The sequence below is a fragment of the Pteronotus mesoamericanus genome, unplaced genomic scaffold, assembly GCF_021234165.1.
Source record: "Pteronotus mesoamericanus isolate MK-2021 breed Mesoamerican mustached bat unplaced genomic scaffold, CSHL_Meso_final scaffold_507, whole genome shotgun sequence".
NCBI classification, from domain to species: Eukaryota; Metazoa; Chordata; class Mammalia; order Chiroptera; family Mormoopidae; genus Pteronotus; species Pteronotus mesoamericanus.
In genome coordinates this window covers 8433217-8453083 of record NW_026555319.1, presented here as the reverse complement: position 1 = coordinate 8453083, position 19867 = coordinate 8433217, and the positions used below count along the sequence as shown (strand labels likewise).

At 51.7% G+C, this 19867-nt stretch overlaps 1 protein-coding gene across 1 annotated transcript in view; it reads right to left on the bottom strand.

Annotated features, from left to right (window-relative positions):
- Positions 1-246: 246 nt before the first annotated feature.
- The window catches only part of RNFT2 (ring finger protein, transmembrane 2), a 58684-nt gene continuing 39063 nt past the window's right edge, over positions 247-19867 (bottom strand). The window contains exons 8-11 of the mRNA XM_054594098.1: positions 10226-10375; positions 8830-8895; positions 8588-8689; positions 247-2732 (exon numbers count right to left, since the gene is read on the bottom strand). Coding sequence (XP_054450073.1) covers positions 2598-2732; positions 8588-8689; positions 8830-8895; positions 10226-10375 — 453 coding nt within the window. The 3' untranslated portion in view covers positions 247-2597. The remainder of the gene's footprint in view (positions 2733-8587; positions 8690-8829; positions 8896-10225; positions 10376-19867) is intronic.

The following is a 19867-nucleotide window of genomic DNA, read 5'->3' as shown; positions in this document are numbered from 1 at the left end:
GACATTTGGAAACCCCTGCACTGGCCACGCTTCCTGCCTAGAGCAGAGGTTAAATCCTCCCACCCAAAAGGAAGTCTCTAGATAGGACTTTCCCTGGAGGGTAAGGGATGAATAAATAAAACCCTATGCTGAGTCATCCCACCTCCTCCTGAGTGTCCCCTACGTGTGACACTCTTTATAGTGAAAGAGGCATGGCTTGTTATTTGCAGAACGTCAGAGAATTGTGTGTGTGCGCAGGGCGGGGGGAGAGGGGGCTCGAATGTAACTGATTAAACGATTGGTGTATTCACCAGTAATCCACATTGTGAGTGTTCCTGGTTCCAGTAAATAATACACTAGGTTTCATCACCATGGAGATGGCTACAGGGAGGTGAAGTGATTTCTCAAAGCCGCGCAGAGTTAAGAAAATACACTAACAAACAAAATAGAAACAGACTCAGAGAACAGACTGACAGTTGTCAGAGGGGAGGAGGGCTGGGGAGCTGGGTGCAAAAGGCGAAGGGGTTAAGCAGAACAACACAAAGCAAAACACAAAAACACAAAAACAACAACTCATAGACACAGACCACAGTATAGTGATTGCCAGAGGGAAAGAGGGGTGAGGTTATAGAAGGATTAACGGCGATCGAAGGAGACTTGACTTGGGGTGGCGATCACACAATATACAGATGATGGGTTATAGAAGGGTACACCTGAAACCTATATAATTTATTGACCGACGTCACCCCCAATAAATTACATAAATACAAAGAATCGGAACTCCAGGCCTGACTCCCAGCAGACGGCTCTAGCTGCCCAGTCACCCGTGGCCACTTTAATAAGTCTCCTCCAGCTCTGATGTCTCGTGCCTCTTTGACGGCATCTGTAGGCAGGGAGAGCTGATAAAAAACAGTTGCAGAGGCTGGTATTCCTTCCCTGTGGTTCTTCCTCAAGGCGGTGGGAGCAGAGAAGCTGCGTCCACTGGGCTCTGTTTCCCTCCACTCCCCTTTCCGACTTGATTATCCAGGCAAGTGGGATTGTAACATCGCGGCCATTGCCATAGTAACAGAGCTTGAAAGATGCCACGCAACCCTGGAAGAGATTTCTTGCTGGGTACCAGGAATGAGCCAGGATGTCAGGGAAAAGAAAAGGTCCTGGCTTGATGGCACACGGGGGCGAATATCCTGACTCCGCTGGGGCTGGGCCAGGCGTTAACACTGGCTGAGAGCAAGTGGGCAGCAGGGTCCCGCCCGCTTGCCCTGAGGCTTTCTCGCTCAGCTGCCCACCAGCCACCCAGGGTGCTTTCTCGGAAATGCCTACCCGGGCGCCAGCCCATGGTGCTGAAGCTGTCAATGAGAGAACAGGGCTGGCACAGACAGCAGGACAGGCAAGATTCCAGTGGCTTCTACGGGAACAAGGTTGCCTTCTCCTCCCGGACTTCAAAGCAGGGAGGGAGGTGGGTCTGCTACAGAGATAAGTAGCTCTGATGGAGAGATGACAGGAACACTGACTGCTACTGTGCTCTTTGCCACCACCCTGGCTTGGGGACCAATCCCTGACATGGATTGTCCTTTTTGCTCTGAAGGCTACTGGGAGAGAGGTAATGTCCGCGGGGGCCATTGACAAGTCTTGAGGACGGGTGTGGAGACCCAGCGCTACCTGCACTGGGGCTGAAGCTGGCCTTTCTTGGTCCTCACACGTGGTTCAGCAACCTGGCCCAGAGCTCAGGCAAAAAGCGACTTCTGGACCCAGCCTCTCCGCGGACCCAGCCACAGCTTGACTTCCGGTGGTAGCATTCCCCATTAGCACTCTCAACACAGTCCGAATTAAACATGCCACGCACCTGGGCCACCTGTGGGCCTCAGGGTCACCTCTCGTGCTTTTAAAAATCCACGTCTGCCGGGCCCCAGGCCTGCAGCATCTGAGCAGCAGGTCAGCACGGTGGTTACGAGCGCAGGCTCTGAAGCCAGCCGGGCCTGGGCGGGAAGCTCAGCCCACCGTGGTGCGCTGGGTGGCCCTGGCAGAGTGACCAGTGGCGCTCTGTGCCTCCGTTTCCTTAGCTGTGCAATGGAGGCAACAACAGTCCCTCGACCCCGGAACTGTTGCGAGGGTCCCAGGAGGTCCTCTGGGCAGGACGCCTGGTGCCCTGCCCAAAAACGACTTCACAGTGATCCTCGCCTGTAGGCCAGGTCCATCTGGGGGAGGCAGGGATCTGCAGGCCCCTCCCCAGTTTGCAGCATCAGGTATTCGGTTACCTTGAGCTAAAATAATCAACAGGCGGGACTTTGTCTATTCCGGGTTCCTTGCCTTGGAGCAGGGGAAGGCAGGGACCTACCTGGGCAGAGACCAAGTCTGGGTTAGGCAGCTTCCCCATTTGCAGGGAAGGACACACGCACTACGCCACAGAACAAGAGACGAGGGTGAGGGTGAGGTTGGGGGTGAGGGTGAGGGTGAGGGTGAGGGTGGGGAGGACAGGGGCCTGGCTTTGCGGGGAGAGGTGGACACGGGCAGGAAGCAGGACAGGAGGTGCTTGCGACCTGTTTTCCGGGAAGTCCTCAGAGCTGGACCCAGCAGCACTGACCCTGTGTCATGTCCCTGGGCGTGCCGGGGCCTCAGCCCTAATACACCTGGAAGTGTGCCGAGGTGGCCCCGTCCTTCCAGCAGCGCAGGGTGTCCACGGCGAGGGAGCGGCAGAGCGGGCAGGTGCATTCGCGGTCCAGCCAGAGGCACAGGCACTCCTCGCAGAACACGTGCTGCGGGACGGCAATCGGTGCGATCAGGGTGCTTTACGGGGGCGCCCGCTACCCTCCCGCCGCGGTCCTAGGAGCCGGGCACGCAGCAGCAAACAAAACAGACAACTCCTGCCTCCCCAGAGCTGGCGCTCTAGCTGGGGAGACAACCGGCCAAATGAATCCCTCAGATGTAGAGTATGTAGGTTGTAAGTGCTGAGTGGAGAGGCAGGGAAGTGGGGAGAGGGTGTGTGTGTGGGGTGGGGCTGCAATGTTAAATGGGGTGGCCTGGGAGGACTTCGCGGAGATACTGATGTTTGGGTCAAACTTGCAGGAGGGTGAGGAGTTAGCCCTGGTGATGGCTGGGGAAAGGGTGCTCCAGGCAGAAGCAGCAGCTTGTCCAAAGGCCCCGAGGTGGCAGCGTGCCCGGCGTGCTGCTGGAGAACGGCAAGGAGCGTGTGGCTGGCTTGGAGTGCGGTGGGTGGCACGGGGGTGGGGGCGAGATCAGAGGGTTGATGGGGAGGGTGCAGATGATATAGGGCCTTGTGAGCCATTGTGAGGACACTGGCTTTTATTCTGAGAGAAGTAGGGAACCGTAGCAGGGCTTTGAGCAGAGGAGTGACTGGATATGATTTGCATTTTGAAAAGATCCCTTTGGCAGCTGGGTTGAGAACAGTCCACAGAGGTCAAGAGGGACAAAGGGAGATTGGAAATATTAGCGAGTTCCATCACTTTCTGGCTTTAACTTGGACCAGTGATTTAACCTCCCTGAGCCTCAGTTTCCTCATCTGTAAAGTGGAGATAATAGTGTTCCCTTCATAGGAAGATTAAAAGCACTTAGACAGGACAATCAAATGCAGTATATGATTCTTGATCGGATCTTGGATGGGGGGAAAACACCTTCGCTATGGAGGATATTTTGAAGACAATTGGAGAAATTTGAATATTGGGATTTTATATCAATTTCAAGTTTCCTGGGTATGCTAGTGGGATTGTGGTTATTGGAGAGAATGTCCTTCTTCTTGGGAGGTGTATGCTGAAATATTTAGGGCTGAAGCCTCAAAATGTCAGCAACTTATTCTGAATGGGTTTGGGGGGAAAATTTATGTAAGAGAAGTAAACACAGTAAAATGTTAATGGTTAGTAAACCATTCACTCTTCTACCCTTCAACCTTTCTGTAGGTTTAAAATTTCTCAAAATAAAAAGCTGGGTGAAAATAATAATATAAAATGTCCTTTACAAAGTAAAAAAATAAACAAATATAAAAAAGAAGGCACTTAGAACTCTGCCTGACCAATAGCAAGCGTTTCTATAAGCGCTGGTTATTATACAGTAATATGATTATGTTCTGCCTATTGTTTATTATTCGTCTCTCTATGCCAGAGTGGAAGCTTCTTGTAAACCCATTCCTAGCACGGTATGCAGTAGGTGCCTAATTATGGAGTATTCTAAAGAAGCTCCGCAGTATTATAGGGGGATATAACGGGGGGCCAGTCTGATCTGGGGGGTGCTCAAGGAAGGCTTCCTGGAGGGAGGGACACCTGTGCTGGGGCCCGAGGTGTTAACTGGGGGTGGGGGCGGGGACAGAGCACAGCAGGCTGTGCAAAGCTCCTGAGGCTGGACGGTGGCTGAGGCGCTCAAGGACGGCCACTGTGGCCATAGCGAGGTGGGCACAGGGCTTTGGGGTGACAAGGTGAGCGGGCCACGTAGAGCCTAGAAGGCCATGTCCGGATGCTTGCTGTGGTCTGAAGGGCAGGACCCAAGGGCCAGCTGCCCCCAAGGGCCGTGACTGTTGCTGTCGTGTTCCCGCTGCCCAGCCCCGAGCCTGCACAGAACAAGCCTCCGTCTCTGTAGCTGACACGTGAGTCAGCTACACCGCCGCGTCAGTGGCGCCGCGTCAGACGGGAGATTCTGGAGATGCTGGGATGACTGAGACCTGGTCCCTGACTGCCAGGAGCTCACCGCCTCCTCTTTAGAGAATTAGGCAGGACAGAGTCTGGTGGCAAAGTAAGGCACATGTGCCCCAGAGGAGTTCATGATCCACGGCCTCCAGCCGGACCCACTGGAGAAAGGGTTGAGCTCCTGCAGGGGGAGGGGGAGGGGGAGGGGAGGGGAGGGGAGGGGGAGGGGAGGCCCCTCCGGACTGGGAAGGGTAGGGTGGGGCGGGTTAGGGTCAGCGGGGGATGCAGGCGGTGCTGCCTGGCTGTGCCTCTTGGAGCATGGAGTTGGGTGGGGACACCCTGGGGTGGGACCAGCCACACAGTCTCACCCCAAATTCCGCCGGGACTCCCCAGGTTTTGCTGAGAGATTCAGAGCAGGCTTTCTGAGTTCCCTGAGAGCGGCGCTCTCCCCACCCAGGTGTCCGTAAGGATGGACACAGGTGAGGCCTATCACAGAGCGTCAGGCACCAAGAAGCACAAAATCAACAGGAGATGCCCTCCTCTTGCCCTCTTTTCTTTATGTCATCGACACTCCGAAAAACAGACCTAAAGTGGCCAAGAACTGGAGGGCAGTTTGTTTTCTACTCACACTCTGACTCTTCTCTTTGGCAGGGAGTCCTTTCAATAAGCCAAGTTTCTGTCTTTGTGTTCGAAATGCCTTTCCCCTGACCCTCTGTGAGCTGGCAGGAGGCGCGCCATGAATACTGTGGAAGAACTAACTGGGCAAGCGTGTTCTGTCTGAGCAACAGGTCGAACCTCCACGCATGCTCAGGGTCTGCCTGACTAGTTCCAATGCACAGTCTGCTTCCCAGGCCCTGGCTCTGTGGGGCAGGCGTGGGTGAGTGTGACTAACATACTGACGTTGACTTGATGACCTTCTGAAGAAGAGACAGGATGTCCCTTCAGTGAGCTCTCCCTAGACCCTGTCCTGCTGTTCATATGTCCACTGATCCATCCATCCACTTACCCAACTATCTATCCAGCCACCCATCTATTCCCCATCTCCACATTTTGTCAATCACCCATCAACTCACCTATTCACCCACCCATCTGTCCATCCATTTCCTCGGCCACCCTGCCACCCACACACTCACACCTCTATGCACCCATCTTTGCACTTACCCACCCACCCCTCCACCTGGCCCCCACCCATCTCCATCCCAACCACCCGTCCCATTTCATTCCTTCAACCACTCCTGCCTGCCCGCCTGCCTTCCACCCACCCATCCGTCCAACATTCACTGAGTCAGTGTTGGGACTCCGCTGCTACACGAGATAGACGTGGTTGCCACTCGCAAGTTGCTTATAGTCTGGCAAAGAGGAGACACACCTTACGCAACCAGTAGCCTAATGAACTCTGTAGCTGACAACCGGGATAAGCGCCAGGAAGGAAAACCACCGGGATCTATGGGGCCATAGAGCCAGGAGCACCAGCTGGTCTGGGGAAGCAGAGTCGAGGAAGTCTTTATCAAGAAACATTTGACTCATCATTCATTTGTTCATTCATTCAGTGCATTTAGGGATTAACAAGGCCCTTTCACCTGGGACGTCATCTCTGCCATCCCTGGCCCGGCTCACAGCCACAAAGTGAGACGGAGATGTGTGCTCCACCTGGCTTCTGCCACCACCGGTGTGGCTGTTGCTCCTAGACCTGCGACAATGGTGCCTTGTCCAACCCTTTCCAAGAAGTCTAACCCAGCTACGGGGAGATGGCACGGTGCCAGGAGAAGGTTGGGAGAAAGACAAACAGACCAAGGCTTGGAGAGACTGCCAGAAAGGAAGACTTTCACCTTGACGCCACGTTTGAAGACTCGCTGCTACCGAGAAGGAAATACAGATGGCTCAGAAGCCTAGGCAAAGATGCTCATAATTAGGGAAACGCAAATTAAAACTGCACTGAGATAGCGTTCGTCACCTGTCAGGTTGGCAAAGCTCAAAAAAGACTTGATAATGCAGCGAGTCAGTGAGGGCGGGGAGCAAGAGGTCCCGTCGCACTCGGCACTGGGCGTGCAAGCGGATACGCTCTTTATGGAGGGCAATTCCGCTGTATCTGTCAAAACTGTACACCCTCTGACCTAGTGATACTTCTGCCAGGAATTTATCCTACCAAGAGCTCGCACATGCATGATATGGAAGGAGAACTAGTATTTATTGAACCCTGAGCACGTGGCAGTCGTGGTTCTAAATGTTTCACTTGAATTCACTTATTTATTCAACATGATGGGCCCCGGTAGGTGCTCTACATCTGCCCATTTCTGAACTCTCATGGCAGCCACATCTGTAACCACAAAAGGTGATCAATGCCCATCAAGAGGAGAATGGTTAGATAGACTGGGGTCTATCCCAAAAATTTGATGGTCAGCAAATAAGTGGCAATTTCTTAAGGGAGAGTTTTAAGTCAAAAAGGGAAGGTGCAGGATAGTGCTTGGGTAGAATATGCTACAACTCTTGTCTTTTTGAAAAAGACACGTGCATGTGTGTATATATGTTTATAAAGTGTCTCTGGAAAGATACGGAGGAAAGTGGTAACAGTCATTGCCTGTGTGGGTATTTAGGGGACTTGGGGAGCTAGGGACAGACCAACAGCAAAGTTGCAATTAGTACAGAAAGTCCTCCCATACCCCTCACGTCCCTAGTTTCTGTGTTGCTATCTTGCAACCCCACGATCCATTTGTCAGAGCTAAGAAACCCACAGTGATGCCTCACCGGCGCCTGAGCTCCAGCCTCCATCAGGATTTCATCAGACCGGCTTCCCTGCGCGGGCCCTTTCTCTGTGCCAGGGTCCAACCCAGGTCTCACCTGGCATTCTGTGGCCATGACTCCTCTCTCGTGAATTCCTCAGTCGGAATGTTGGATCATGCAAATATATTCTCAATTTGAAAATAAAATAAAAAATGAAAAACCAACCTGCTCTACTCCCCAAACAGCAAAAGCAACAAAAATGTGGCTGCTGCCAAGAAAGGACCCCACCTCCTGTCTTCTCACCCCTGGAAGGCGGTGCTGGTGGGAGAGCCATGTGCTCTGGGTCCCTCCTGGGCTGCGGGCTGGGCCGCCTCCCCAGCGCCTCCCCAACCTGGGGCTCATCTCCGCCCTTCCCTGTCCCCTGGGACGCTGCATGAATCTCCCTTACACAGCACTTATCACCGCCTGCCGCGTTTCATAGTTATTTATGTATGTGCCTGTCTCCCCAAGGAGACGTGAGCTTCCAGGGGAGGGGACAGGGTCTGTGTGCCCTCTGCCTCCCCTCCCTGGTGTCTGATAGGGTGCTCGACTCATATGCATTTGCTGAATTGACATCTTAGCCCCGATGTCAGCAGGAGGAGGAGGAAGGAGAAGAAAGAGGAGGAGGCGGGGGGTGGAGGAGGAGGAATACAATTAGGAAGTTAAAAGGGACTAACTGGTATTTACTGCTCTGGGTTGGTGACCCACAACTAATAATAATGAAAACAAATGGTAACAATAATTATAATGATAATTATGTAAGAACAACTTTTATGACCAGATAATTCAAATTTAGCCCTTTCCAGAGATGATCTCATTTAATCATAATACTAGCTCTCTGAAGTAGGTATTATTGTGATACTCATTTATAAATGAGAAAAACCAGCGCTCAGGGAGATGGATGGCCCGCCCGGCCAGGGCCTAGTGCGCTGCTGTGTTTCACAATCGGGATATTGTGACACTACGCCACACTGAGTCTTTCATTTCTGACACTGAAACTGAGGTTCAGGGAGGCACAGGAACCTGCCCAAGGCCACCCAGCTAATGGGAGACAGAGCAGAGACTTGAACCCAGATCTGACCGACTCCAGTATGGTCCAGACTGTTCTCAAAGACCCATCCCAGAGCCCCAAGGTTTGGTCACGGGACAGGCACTTGAGGCTTTTGCAGAGACTCCCCCAGCTGCAGTCTCTGATGCCCTTGCCCAGCTTTGCTCACCTGGCACATTAGGATCACAGGCTCCCGGAACTCGGCCTGGCAGATGGCACAGATGTCACCAGCTTCTGTGCACTGCTGCCCAGTGGCCCGGACTCCGTAGTTCTGTTTGTGGGAGGGAGAGAGACAAACACAGCTGTGGACCCCTGCGGGAGCCACATCCCAAGAAGCCTGATGAGGCCTGTTTCTGGCACCTGGCTCCTGGTTCCTAGGACTTTGGCCAGGACCACATGAAGCCGACTCACCTGAGAGGTGCAGAGAAGTTTCAGGGCTTTCCTAACTCCACCCACGCGGCCACAGATGTCAAAGGACTGAAAGGAAAGCAGGGTGATGGTTGAAAAGCACCCAAGGATCCCTCTCACCACTCCTGAGCCACCCTCCTGAACCCCTCATCTTTGCCCCTGAGCATTTTCCTCGTCATTTGAAACTCTTCCCTCCCACCAGTTTTACTTAGGTCTTCCTGCCTTACATCAACAGCCTCTCCTGAGTCTGGGCCAGGATAGGAAATACGTGGCATGCATACTGCCTTGCCCCTTCCCAAGCCCAGGGCAGACATTGCTAATCGATCACAGGACTCTTCCTCTGAGCCCAGCCAGAGCCTGAAAATCCTTCTCCGTCTAGCACTCCAGTCAGCCACTTCTGGTAGGGCAGGATCACGCCGCAGGGCTGACACCGCATGGATTCCTGGCTAGGCCTGCTGGGAGGAAGGACCGCGAAGAACCGCGAAGAACCCAAGCACTCCCCTAGATTCTGTAAGGCCAGGAACAGAGAAGGAAAGAGAAAAGAGGAGGATGTATCTCTTGCTGGGGGAGAAAAACTGACTGGTACTAATGATGAAAAGAGAAGCGCTGGATGCTGATTGGCAGAGGTGAGGGTGTGCAATTTAGAAGGAGGAGAGAACCAGTGTGGCCGGAGGGTTCAGAGCAGCCGGGGTTTATGTATACTTGTGCTTGATGATGTATGCTGATGTATGCTGATGTATGCTGATGTATGCTTATGTATGCATGACGCTTGTGCTAGTAGCTCTAGCTGGGCGGTTCTGGCAAGTTACTTCTCTCTGAGCCTCAGTTTCCTCGCCCATAAAATGAGAATAGTAATGGTATGTATCTTGCAGGGCTGTTGTGAAGAAGATTATGTGAAAGGAGAGCATATGGTGAGCTTTACAGGCGAGAAAGTAGGGTGGATTTCGCCACAGAAAAGAGTGAAGTCCTGATACATGCAACACTGTGGAGGAACCTTGGAAACACAATGCAGAGTGAAAGAAACCAGACACACAAGGTCACGTATTGTGTGGTTCCATTTATATGAAGTGTCCAGAGTAGGCACATCCATATAGGCAGAAAGAAGACTAGTGGTTTCCAGGGGCTCGACGTGGGGAGGGCGGAGGAATGGGGAGTGGCCGCTTTATGTGTACAGGGTTTTTTTTGGGGGGGGGGATGAAAATGTCTTGGAACTAGACAGAGGTGGTGGTTGCACAACACTGTAGATCGGCTAAATGTCACTGCACTTTGTGTTGTGTGAATTTTACCTCAATTTAAAAGAGAGAGATTAGGAAGTCACTCCAAGCTCCCCTCTCGCCCCCCAGGCTCAGGTAGTGAACAGGGCCTTCCATGGGCCAGCCCTTCAGCCCCGCCCCCTCACCTTGCAGAGGCTGTAGAGGATCATCAGGACCCCGCCCAGAAAGTAGCTGTTGGAGGAGTCGTCACCCATGATGTATTTATACCACAGCTGGATGGGGACAAGCGATCGGAACAGCTGGCTCAACTCCTCAATGACCAGATAGAACTTTCCCTGCAACCACACAGAAAGCATCAATTATTATTAGCAGTAAAGACCCAAAGGACCCAGCCGGGGGGTCCCCGGCCCGGGCAATAATGACATTCCAGGTCACAGGCAGGTCATTAATCAGCTCTGGAAAGCACTCAGGCCCGCTCCTAATGGGCCTGAGATGTGGCCGGGGAGACGCGGCCCTGCCCGCTGCCCTCACCCGCTGCCCACCAGCCCCGAAGACCAGAGCTCCACGGATCACGTTTCAGGGAGGGAGAAACCAGACACCTATGGTAGAGAGCTGGAGTGCGGGTCACTCCCTGGTGCCTGTTGTGTGGCTTTGAGGACATGTGGGGGCACAGTCCCCGCCCGGCATGCGGATCACCTTCGTCTCTTGAGGGCTGACCAGGGCATCACGGGACCGCCCTCAGACGCATGGGCGGGGTGGACCACAGGGTGCAGGTAAGGGCAGGCTGAGAGGCGGACGGGGCAGACACACATTCTCCTTCCCAGCTCCACCACCTGCCGCCACCAAGGAGGCAGGACAGCAGCTGGTGAAAGAACATGGACTTGGGGACTCGGACAGGGCCACGTTTGAATCTTATCTTGCTGTGTGTTCCGGAGCCTCAGTTTCCGTGACCACAGAAGGGGGTCACGGTTCCTACCTTCTGGGCTCTGAGGCGCCAAGGAGATAAACACAGAAAGCGCCGAGCATTGTGCCTGGCATGGAGCGGCACTAACTAACCCTACTTTCCTTCCTCCCCTTGCCCTTGGACAAGGCCCCCAACCTTCGGTGGCCTGTGCTATAAAATGGGCCTGAAAATAACCCCACCCCGTCAAGTCTTAAAGTTATATTTACACGTACTTATGACCTAAAATTCCACTCCTTGGGATGTACCCGACAGAAATGAAAAACATGTCCACTTGTATGCTAATGGTCACAGCAGCTTTATCTGTAATATCCCTAGACTGGAAGCAGCCCACACATCAATGGGGAAGTAGATAAACAAATTGTGGCATATTTCTACAACAGGACACTACTCAGCCATGAAAATGAACAAATGGCTGGTATTCACAACGACATGGATGAATGTCACAGACATTCATTTGAATCAAAGGAGACAGTTATAAAAGAGGACATATGGTATAATTCCAGGAAGTCCTAGAATAGGTAACCCTAACCAGTAGTAATAGAAATCAGACTGGCGCCTGCCTGGGGTTGAGGGGTGCGAGGGCTGACCGCAGGGTGCAAGAGGAACTTTGGGCGGCGGTGAGAAAAATATTTTATCTTGGGGTTGGGATGGTGGTCACACGGGTATATACATTTGCCAGAATCCGTTGAAATACACGCTTCAAACGTGTGCATGTTACTGTATTTAAATTACACTTCAATAAAACTGATGAAAACAAATGAAAAAACATGGAAACAAACCCCTGCCTCAGGCATGCATAGCCTTAAAAATGTACATAAACTTTGCTCTAGCAATTCTACTTCCGGGAAGTTATTCTAAGAAAATATTCAGATATGTGTGCTAGGATATGCCAATAAGGAAGGGTAGGTGTAGCATTCTATGCAGCAGTACAAAACAAGTTACAATCTAAATGTACCAAAAGAGGGTCTAATTACAGCAGAGATCTGTGACAGAAAGCCAACAGCCATCCAAATATCCCGAAAAATAGGTACTTCACAGAGAAGAAGCCCAGCACACGCCCCGTGCACCAAAGGTTACCATCCTCAATAATAAATCAAATTCACAACCTGAACCCCCTGATAGGATGTACTGGGAAAAACAGTATCACTTCTGTGGTTTTCTGGTCAAAAACTCATAACCGCAATAGAATCATGAGAAAACAGACAAATCCAAACTGAGGGACAGTCTATGGAATAACTGTCCAGCCTCTTGAAAAGTGTCAAGGTCACAAAAGATAAAGACCACGGAACTGGCAGGTCGGAGAGGGTTAAGGAGACATGACAAAATAAATGCAACGTGGAATCTTGGATTTGACGCTAGTCTAGGAAAAAGACGTGAGTGAGACCGTTGGCAAAATCTGAGTGAGGTCTGTAGTTTAGTGAATAGTTAATGGTATCCATGTACATTTCCTGGCTTTGCTCACTGTAACACGGTTATATTAGATGTTAGCATTAGGGGAAGCTGGCTGAAGGGTATGGCAACTCCCCACCATTTTTGCAACTTTTCTTTGAGTCCAAGTTACTTCAAAATAAAAAGTTAGAAAAGGAATCATACTGGTGGTGAATTATCTATGGACTCGGAAAAATGCTCATATTATAGTTCCAAGTGGAAAAAATACAGCATGTAGAAACACTCATTTTCCTGTGTTTTTCTGTCTTTTCCAAATCTTTTTTATAAGGAGCACATGATATGTTTACATGAGAGAAGAGAGTAAAGGTTATAAAAACATGTTGTGCATCCACCAAATGGATGGTGTGCAGGATGTGAATAGAGACTTCATAGCTCCCCTGTTATATTCTGTCTTGATGGGCTGGGCACCGGTCACTTGGAAGGGGACCCCTTGAAGCAGATGTGCCCACTTCTGCTAAGAACCAAGGAAGGACCTCCAGACGTCCACTCTCCCTACTGCCTGACCCCTGTGACTGTCTGGCTGCGCCCCCACAGTGAGGTTGTTTTCCATGGGGCCTCCCGGCCACCGGACTTGCACCAGACCCTGACCCCCGGAACTACCCCTGGAGGGGAACTGCTCATGTCCCTCTGCAGCCTGTGGGAAGGCAGTGGTGACGGGGGAGCAGAGGTGTGGGGCAGGACCATCATGTTTGTTTTACATGCCAAAGGTGTGCTGGGTGTTGGGACAATGGAGCAGCAGCTCAGTGGTGCCCAGGGCTGCCCAACTCTGTCCACGCCCTGGCAGCAGGCTCCTGGCTCTGCAGGGTACCCAGGCTATGGGCTGCTTTCCTGAGCCACCAGCCTCAGCTGCCCCATGCCTCCCTCAGTGCTCTCCACTCTTGTACGTTCCATCTCATTCTGGACCAGGAATCCAGTCTCTCCCAGCTTCCAACCATAACTTGCTTTTGTCATTCCCAGAACCTCCAAAGAATTCTCCTTTCTTCCTACTTCTCTCCCATGCATCCATCCATCTATCCACCTATCCAATCATCCACCCATCGTGCATCCATCCATTCACCCATCCATCCATGAATCCATGCATCCACCCATCAGGCATCTAGCCATGCATCCATCCATGCATCCATCCATTCACCCATCCATCCATGCATCCACGCATCTACCCATCAGGCAACTAGCCATGCATTCATCCATGCATCCATCCATTCACCCATCCATCCATGTATCCATGCATCCACCGATCAGGCATCCAGCCATGCATCCATCCATGTATCCGCCCATCCACCCACTGGGCATCCATCCATGCATCCATCCATCCACCCATCTACCCATTGGGCATCTATCCGTCCATTCATCCATCCACCTTTCCTTTCTTTCCTTCCTCCCTCCTTTCCTTCCATTACTGATGATGGGGACTCTAACGCCACTTCAGAGCAGGTTCAGGTACCAGCTTCCTGGCCCTTCTTTCAGTTGTTTCTCTACAAAGACCAAGCTCTTACTCTGCAGATGGCATACTGGTCCCCTGTTCTTTGCCGAGCTAACACCTGTTCCTCTTTTGGGTCTCAGCTAACTGTCACCTCCTATGAGAAGCCTTCCCCAACTCCTTCATTAAATTAGGTGCTCCTGTTACTCTCTCTAAATCACACCCTTAGAGCACTTCTCACAATATTTGAAAAGTTATTTTCATATCTGTCTCACAGGATCATGAGCTCCGTAAGCGCAAATGTAATCTGACTCCTGGTCCTATCCCAGCACCTAGCACATAGTAGGTGGTCATTTAGTAAATGGCGACCTCTGAAGCTAAAGATCCTACCCTCGGGATTCACATCAACTTCCTAGAGTTTGCTGATGAAGAAGGAGCATTTGAACATCAAAGACAGAATGTCTCTTTCTGAGCCAGCACCAATGTCACAGAAAATAAAGAGAGGGACTGCCTGTGTGGCATCATACTAAGGGTAGCAATTAGCTGCCGGGGGCCGGGCCACTTGGAGGAGATAAAACCACCAGGGAAAACTGGGCATATCCTAATGAAACCATCTCTCTCTAATTAAGCAGTTTTATAATTCCAGGTTTCTTAAGCATGTTATTTCTGACGACCACCAAATGGAATGCGTGGTTTCTCTGGGGTGTCAGAGAACAAGGAAAGCCATCAGACTAGGAGCTGTCTGGCCTCCCTGTCGTCTGCGAAGGGGGAACGGGATGGGGACACGGAGGGTTCTCTACACCGGGATTCTGATACAGGGGCGGGAGCCGTCAGGGCGGGAAGGCAGGCTCTATTCTGACTCCCTTACTGCTGGGAGCGGGGCGTGGGACAAAAAGTGCAACGGGAAACAAGGAAATAACAGAGGGCTGACTCTGGAAGGGGGTGGTAAGTGAAGGAGAGTGTGACACTGAGAATCAGGCAAACTGAACAGAGAAGGAGAATTTTTGAGGATGCACCTACACGGGAAAGATGATTTGAAGTATGGGGTGAGGGGCAAGGGAGAAGGGACACAATCAGATCAGTGGTAGCAGCGTGAATGGATAAACAACAGGTAGAGAGGGATGAAATCTGTTTTCTGCATCAAGATTAATAATGGATGTTTCTATAGTTTTGCTGTTTATGAATCTCTTTCATACACATTTTCTCATCTACAGAGGCACAAGACATTTTCTCATCTACAAGACAGCACACTGGTTAAGGACACAGGACTTGGGGCTGCACCTACTAAATTGGTTGATTCTGGACAAAAATTTAACTGCCCTGAGCCTCAGTTTCTTCATCTGTAAATGGGGTACACACACACACACACGCACACGTGCTGGCAAACCATCTCTCTGGAAAACAATAAAAAAGAACCCTGATTTGTGTGTTCACCAATTACTGTGGTATAAATACTCCCACCAAGGCCTATTTCAAGGTATCAAGGGCTTAATAACTACTTGTACATTCTCTGAAAATTTAACCATTGGCTCTCACAAGCCAAGGCAACCTGGCTCCAACACACCAAGGTGATGGTGAGGATTAAATGAGTGAATGAACCAAAATACGGTGCCCAGGAAGGGTCCAGTGTGTGATGAGAGCGAGGAATGAACCTGCTGAGAATCAGGGAATGTGGGCATTGTTACTGTCATCTTCTCTTCGAGGTGAGAAACCTCAAGTTCAAAAGAGCCAAGGAACACTAGCATGAGGCAGAAGTGCCATCTAGGACCTCCAAGCTCAGGTCTCGCGTGACCTGGGAGTTTTCACGGCTTTCCTGTCGCCTGCCCCGCCTCCTCCAGTCACCATGTTGTGAGAAGCCCCAGCAGCCAGGAGACAAGGCGAAGAGACCATGTGGACAGGGAGAAGCTCTGAGAGGACATGAGGGAGAAGCAGGCAATGCAGCCAACAGTGAGAACGGGGGCCCAGGGACAGGGTCCTGGGAAAGTCGTTCCAGCGCTTTCAGCTGAGGCACTGGACCTGGGAGTGAAGAAGCCCCCAGACGATGCAGCCTCGGTAGGCATCCCGTGGAGGCCAGCTGTCCGCAGTGTGCCCTGACAGAACCCCGGAGCCACGGACTTGTGGGGAGTGATGAAATGGGTGTTGTTTTGGCGGAAGGAAGGAAGGAAGGAAGGGAGGGAGGGAGGGATGGAGGGAGGAAGGAAGCCTCATCTAAGGCTACTCAGCTAATGCTATGGATTGAACTGTGCCCTCACAAAATTCCTATGTTGAAGTACGAATGCTCCATGGGATGGTGTGTGGCAAAGAGGCCTTGGGGGAGAAAATTAGGATTTGGGAGTGGAGTTCTCATGAATGGGATTAGTGCCCTTACAAGAAGAGACAAGATCGATCTCACACTCCCCGCCCCACCCATGAGAGGACACCGCAAGAAGACAGCCATCTGCAAGCCAGGCGAGTCCTCACGAGGACCTGAATAAGCTGACACCTTGATTTTGGCCTTCTGCGCCCCTCCAGGTGTGAGATTAGAACTGTGAGAAACAAATGCCTGTTGTTCAAGCCACCTAGCCTGTGGTATTTGGTTGGAGCAGCCTGAGCAGATGAATACACTGGCAAATACCTGACCTGTGGCTTGAATGTAGGTTGTCTGTTTTTATCTTTTGACTGGGTTCAAGTCCCAGCTCTGTCACTTTCTAGCTGTGTACCTTTGGCAGGGCACTTCCTCTCTCTGTGCCCAAAGGCCTGCGATCATCCTTGGTTCGCCTTTCTCTCATAGCCAACATCCGATCTGTCTACAAATCCCACTGGAAACAGCTCCTTAACTGACCCTTGCTTCCATCCTTGTCCCCCTGTGGTTTATTTGTCACATGGCACCCAAGATGAGATGTTCAAATGCAGGGCCACTCACATTGTCAGGTTGGCTTGAACCTGCCAATGTCTTCTATCCCACTAGGAACGCAATCTAAAACCCTTGCCACGGCCTCCGGGTTCTGCAGACCCGCCCCCTGCCCACATGTCTGTAGGTCCTGTTTAAAAAAAAAAAAAAAAAAAAAAAAGGGCCAAGCAGAGTCCTACCCCAGGGCCTTTGCACTTGTTTTCCTCCTGCTACCTGCCAGCTGACTCCCTCACTTCCCTTGGCTCTTGGCACAAAGGTTACCTTGTCAGGAAGGGGCACTGAACAATGTGTATGAAATAGTGCCCCGGGACGTGCCACTGCCCCCTGGCTCTCCTGCCTCCCGTATTCTGCTTTCCTTTGCTTCACTGCAATCTCCCCTAACGTAGTCCATATTTCTTTCTACGGGAATATAAGCTCCCGAAATGCAGGATTCTGTGCCTTTTCTGGCAGTTTCTGTCTACAGAGCCTACAACAGTGCTTGGCACCAAACTGGGTGCTCAGGACACACCTGCTGCGGGAATCAGCAGGCCCCTGTCCTCACCTATAAGCTGGAGATAATAAGGTGCCCCTCAAAGGGCTGTGATGTTAATAACAGCGACTATATACCTCGGGGGCTTATTACTTGCTAGGCACTGTTCTAATCACTTTGTTTTACTTCATTTAATCCTCACAAAAACCTATGAGATAGGAGCTATCCTTCCCCCCATTTTGCAGAAGAGTAAACCGACACACAGAGAAGTTAAGTCACTTGCTCAAGGTCACACAGTTTGTAGGTGGCGCAGACAAACTTTGAACCCAGGTGGGCTGGCCCCAGAGGCCATATTATTAAATCCTCTTGTCAGAAAAATAAGTTATCACATGTTAAAGAACTTAAAACAGGCTTGACATACAAACCACAATGTTACACGCTGGCTATTATTGTTATTACTACTACTTGTGGCCAGTTGAAGGAGGCTCATTTTGGAGTAAGAGGTTAAAGAGAGGTAAGTCATAGTCACCCGGGTGCTGACAGACCCACAGGCCAAGTGTCCTGGGTGGCTCTGACGTGTGGATGGCTGGCGAAGTTCGCCAGCGCTCCTCAAGGATCGCTCGGCAGGTTCGCACCTCTAGATCCTGTGCCAAAAGCCAGCCAGAAGGTCACGAGGGGTTACCTGTGCCTCCTCCCGGAATGTTCTCTGGAGAACGTAAATCTGATGACGGTGGGCCCCTGCTTTTAAGTCTCCACGGCTCCCCGCTGCCCTCCCTGGCTTATGCGCCCATCCATCCTGGCCTGTTTCACGCCCAAGCCCTGTGGCACCGCAGATCTCCTTGTGTGTGCCACGCTCCTGCTCACCTCGGCACACGCTGGCCTTTTTCTCCTGATCTCACCTTGACATTGTCACTGAGCTTCCATGAATTGCCTCTCAAAATTTTATTCTGTTTTTGGAGAAGAATTTGTGGCCTTGAAAGTGCCCACTGTGGAGGAAACTGGCAGCATCCGACCAAATCAGCACACCTCAAAGCAGGCTCTGGCATTCGGGTGGGCGGGGCGCCAAACCCCTTTCCGTGGGTCTGTGAAAGCTATTTCCATAATAATTCTAAGACATTATTTGCTGTTTCTACTAACAAGGATACAGTGGAAAGACGACAAGGCATGTGATGTTGCAACAAATGTAACCATATGTAGTGTGAAACAGTGTTAAAAGTGTGGAGTTTGAAATCAGACAGCTAGGTGTGCATACTTCCTAGCTGTGTGGCTGTGGGCAAGTTGCTCTCCCTCTCTGGGCCTCAGTGTTCTGTTCTGGCGATGGGAGCATTAATCTGGTGATGGGGGCCTCTAAGCACTGTTACCAGAACTGTTGATGTAAGAATCGGTATCAATGCCTTTTTCAGTTGTAAGAGACAGAAAGCTAACTTGGGGTAGGCTACATAAAGAATGAGATGTACTGGGTCATCAAACTGGGAAGGCAGGGGTGGCCCTGGCTTCAGGTACAACTGGATCTAGGAATGCAAACAGTGCAGCCAAAGGCCTGTCTCTACTTCTATAGGTGTGTCTTCCTGTCGCTCCTCCTTCCCCCGTCTCTTGGCTCAGGCTCTCTCTCTGCTCCTCTTCTTGTCAAAGGTTCCTTCTCTCCTGCCAGGGGCGAGCTCTCTCCATGAAAACCAACCCTGGTCCCAGTCACGAAAACAACGATGAGGATTACTTAGCTCTTGCTATGCGCTTGGCACCACTCTGGGCACAGCACTTGGAGGTAGGTGCTATTAATGCTCCCATTTTACAGATGGGGAAACTGAGGCACAGAGCTGACAGGTAGCCTGCCTCAGGAGACATGGCCAGAAAGTGCTGGATCCACCTATCTGTGGTAGGAAAGATGACGACTGGCAGGCCTCAGGCCAACGCTCTTATGGCTTAAGCTCCAACAATGCGAGACCGATTCTCCTTGGGCCCTTTCACCGGAGTGAATGACAAGATTCAGATGGCCCTACTGGAGGCCGCTGTAACCAGATTCAGAGGCCAAAGGTAGCCAGGGAGTTCTACCACTGGTCAGCCTGGTCACATGGCCACCGGGTGGGCGGGGCCTCATCAGAATCACCGGGGAGGGAGAGGTGGTTCCCCCACAGAAACGAGAGGAAGCCCCAAAGTTTCCTTGAACCAAAGCACACAATCAAAGGGAGTTGTCATTGCAAAGCCCTAGGTGGGATACGCAGGAACTGCGTTCAGCCTGCCGGGCGGTTTCCCCTCATTTGCTTTTCTGGCCCTGGACTGCTTGGTTAGTTCCCACCGCCACGGGGGACGGGGCCACACTTCCTGCTCCAGAATGGGTGGGCTGGGCAGGAGCAAGGGTTGGAAACAAAGACTTGTTTTCCTGGGAAAGTGGCCTGCGGGGCTGTTATCATTGTAGGCTACGCTGGGGACGCAGCTGACAGAGCCCTTCGGAACAAAACAGCTGGAACGGCGACCTCAGAAGTGCTGCGCCCTTCAGCGGAGGGGCGGGCGGGCAGATCTCCGTCTCTCCCGCGTGGGGAAGACTGGGGGAGGGGAGAGCTTGATAACCGACTTCAGAGCTGCGTGGCCAGAAGTGGTGGGAGGAAGAAGTGCTAAGGGGTCTTGGAACGGAAGGCAG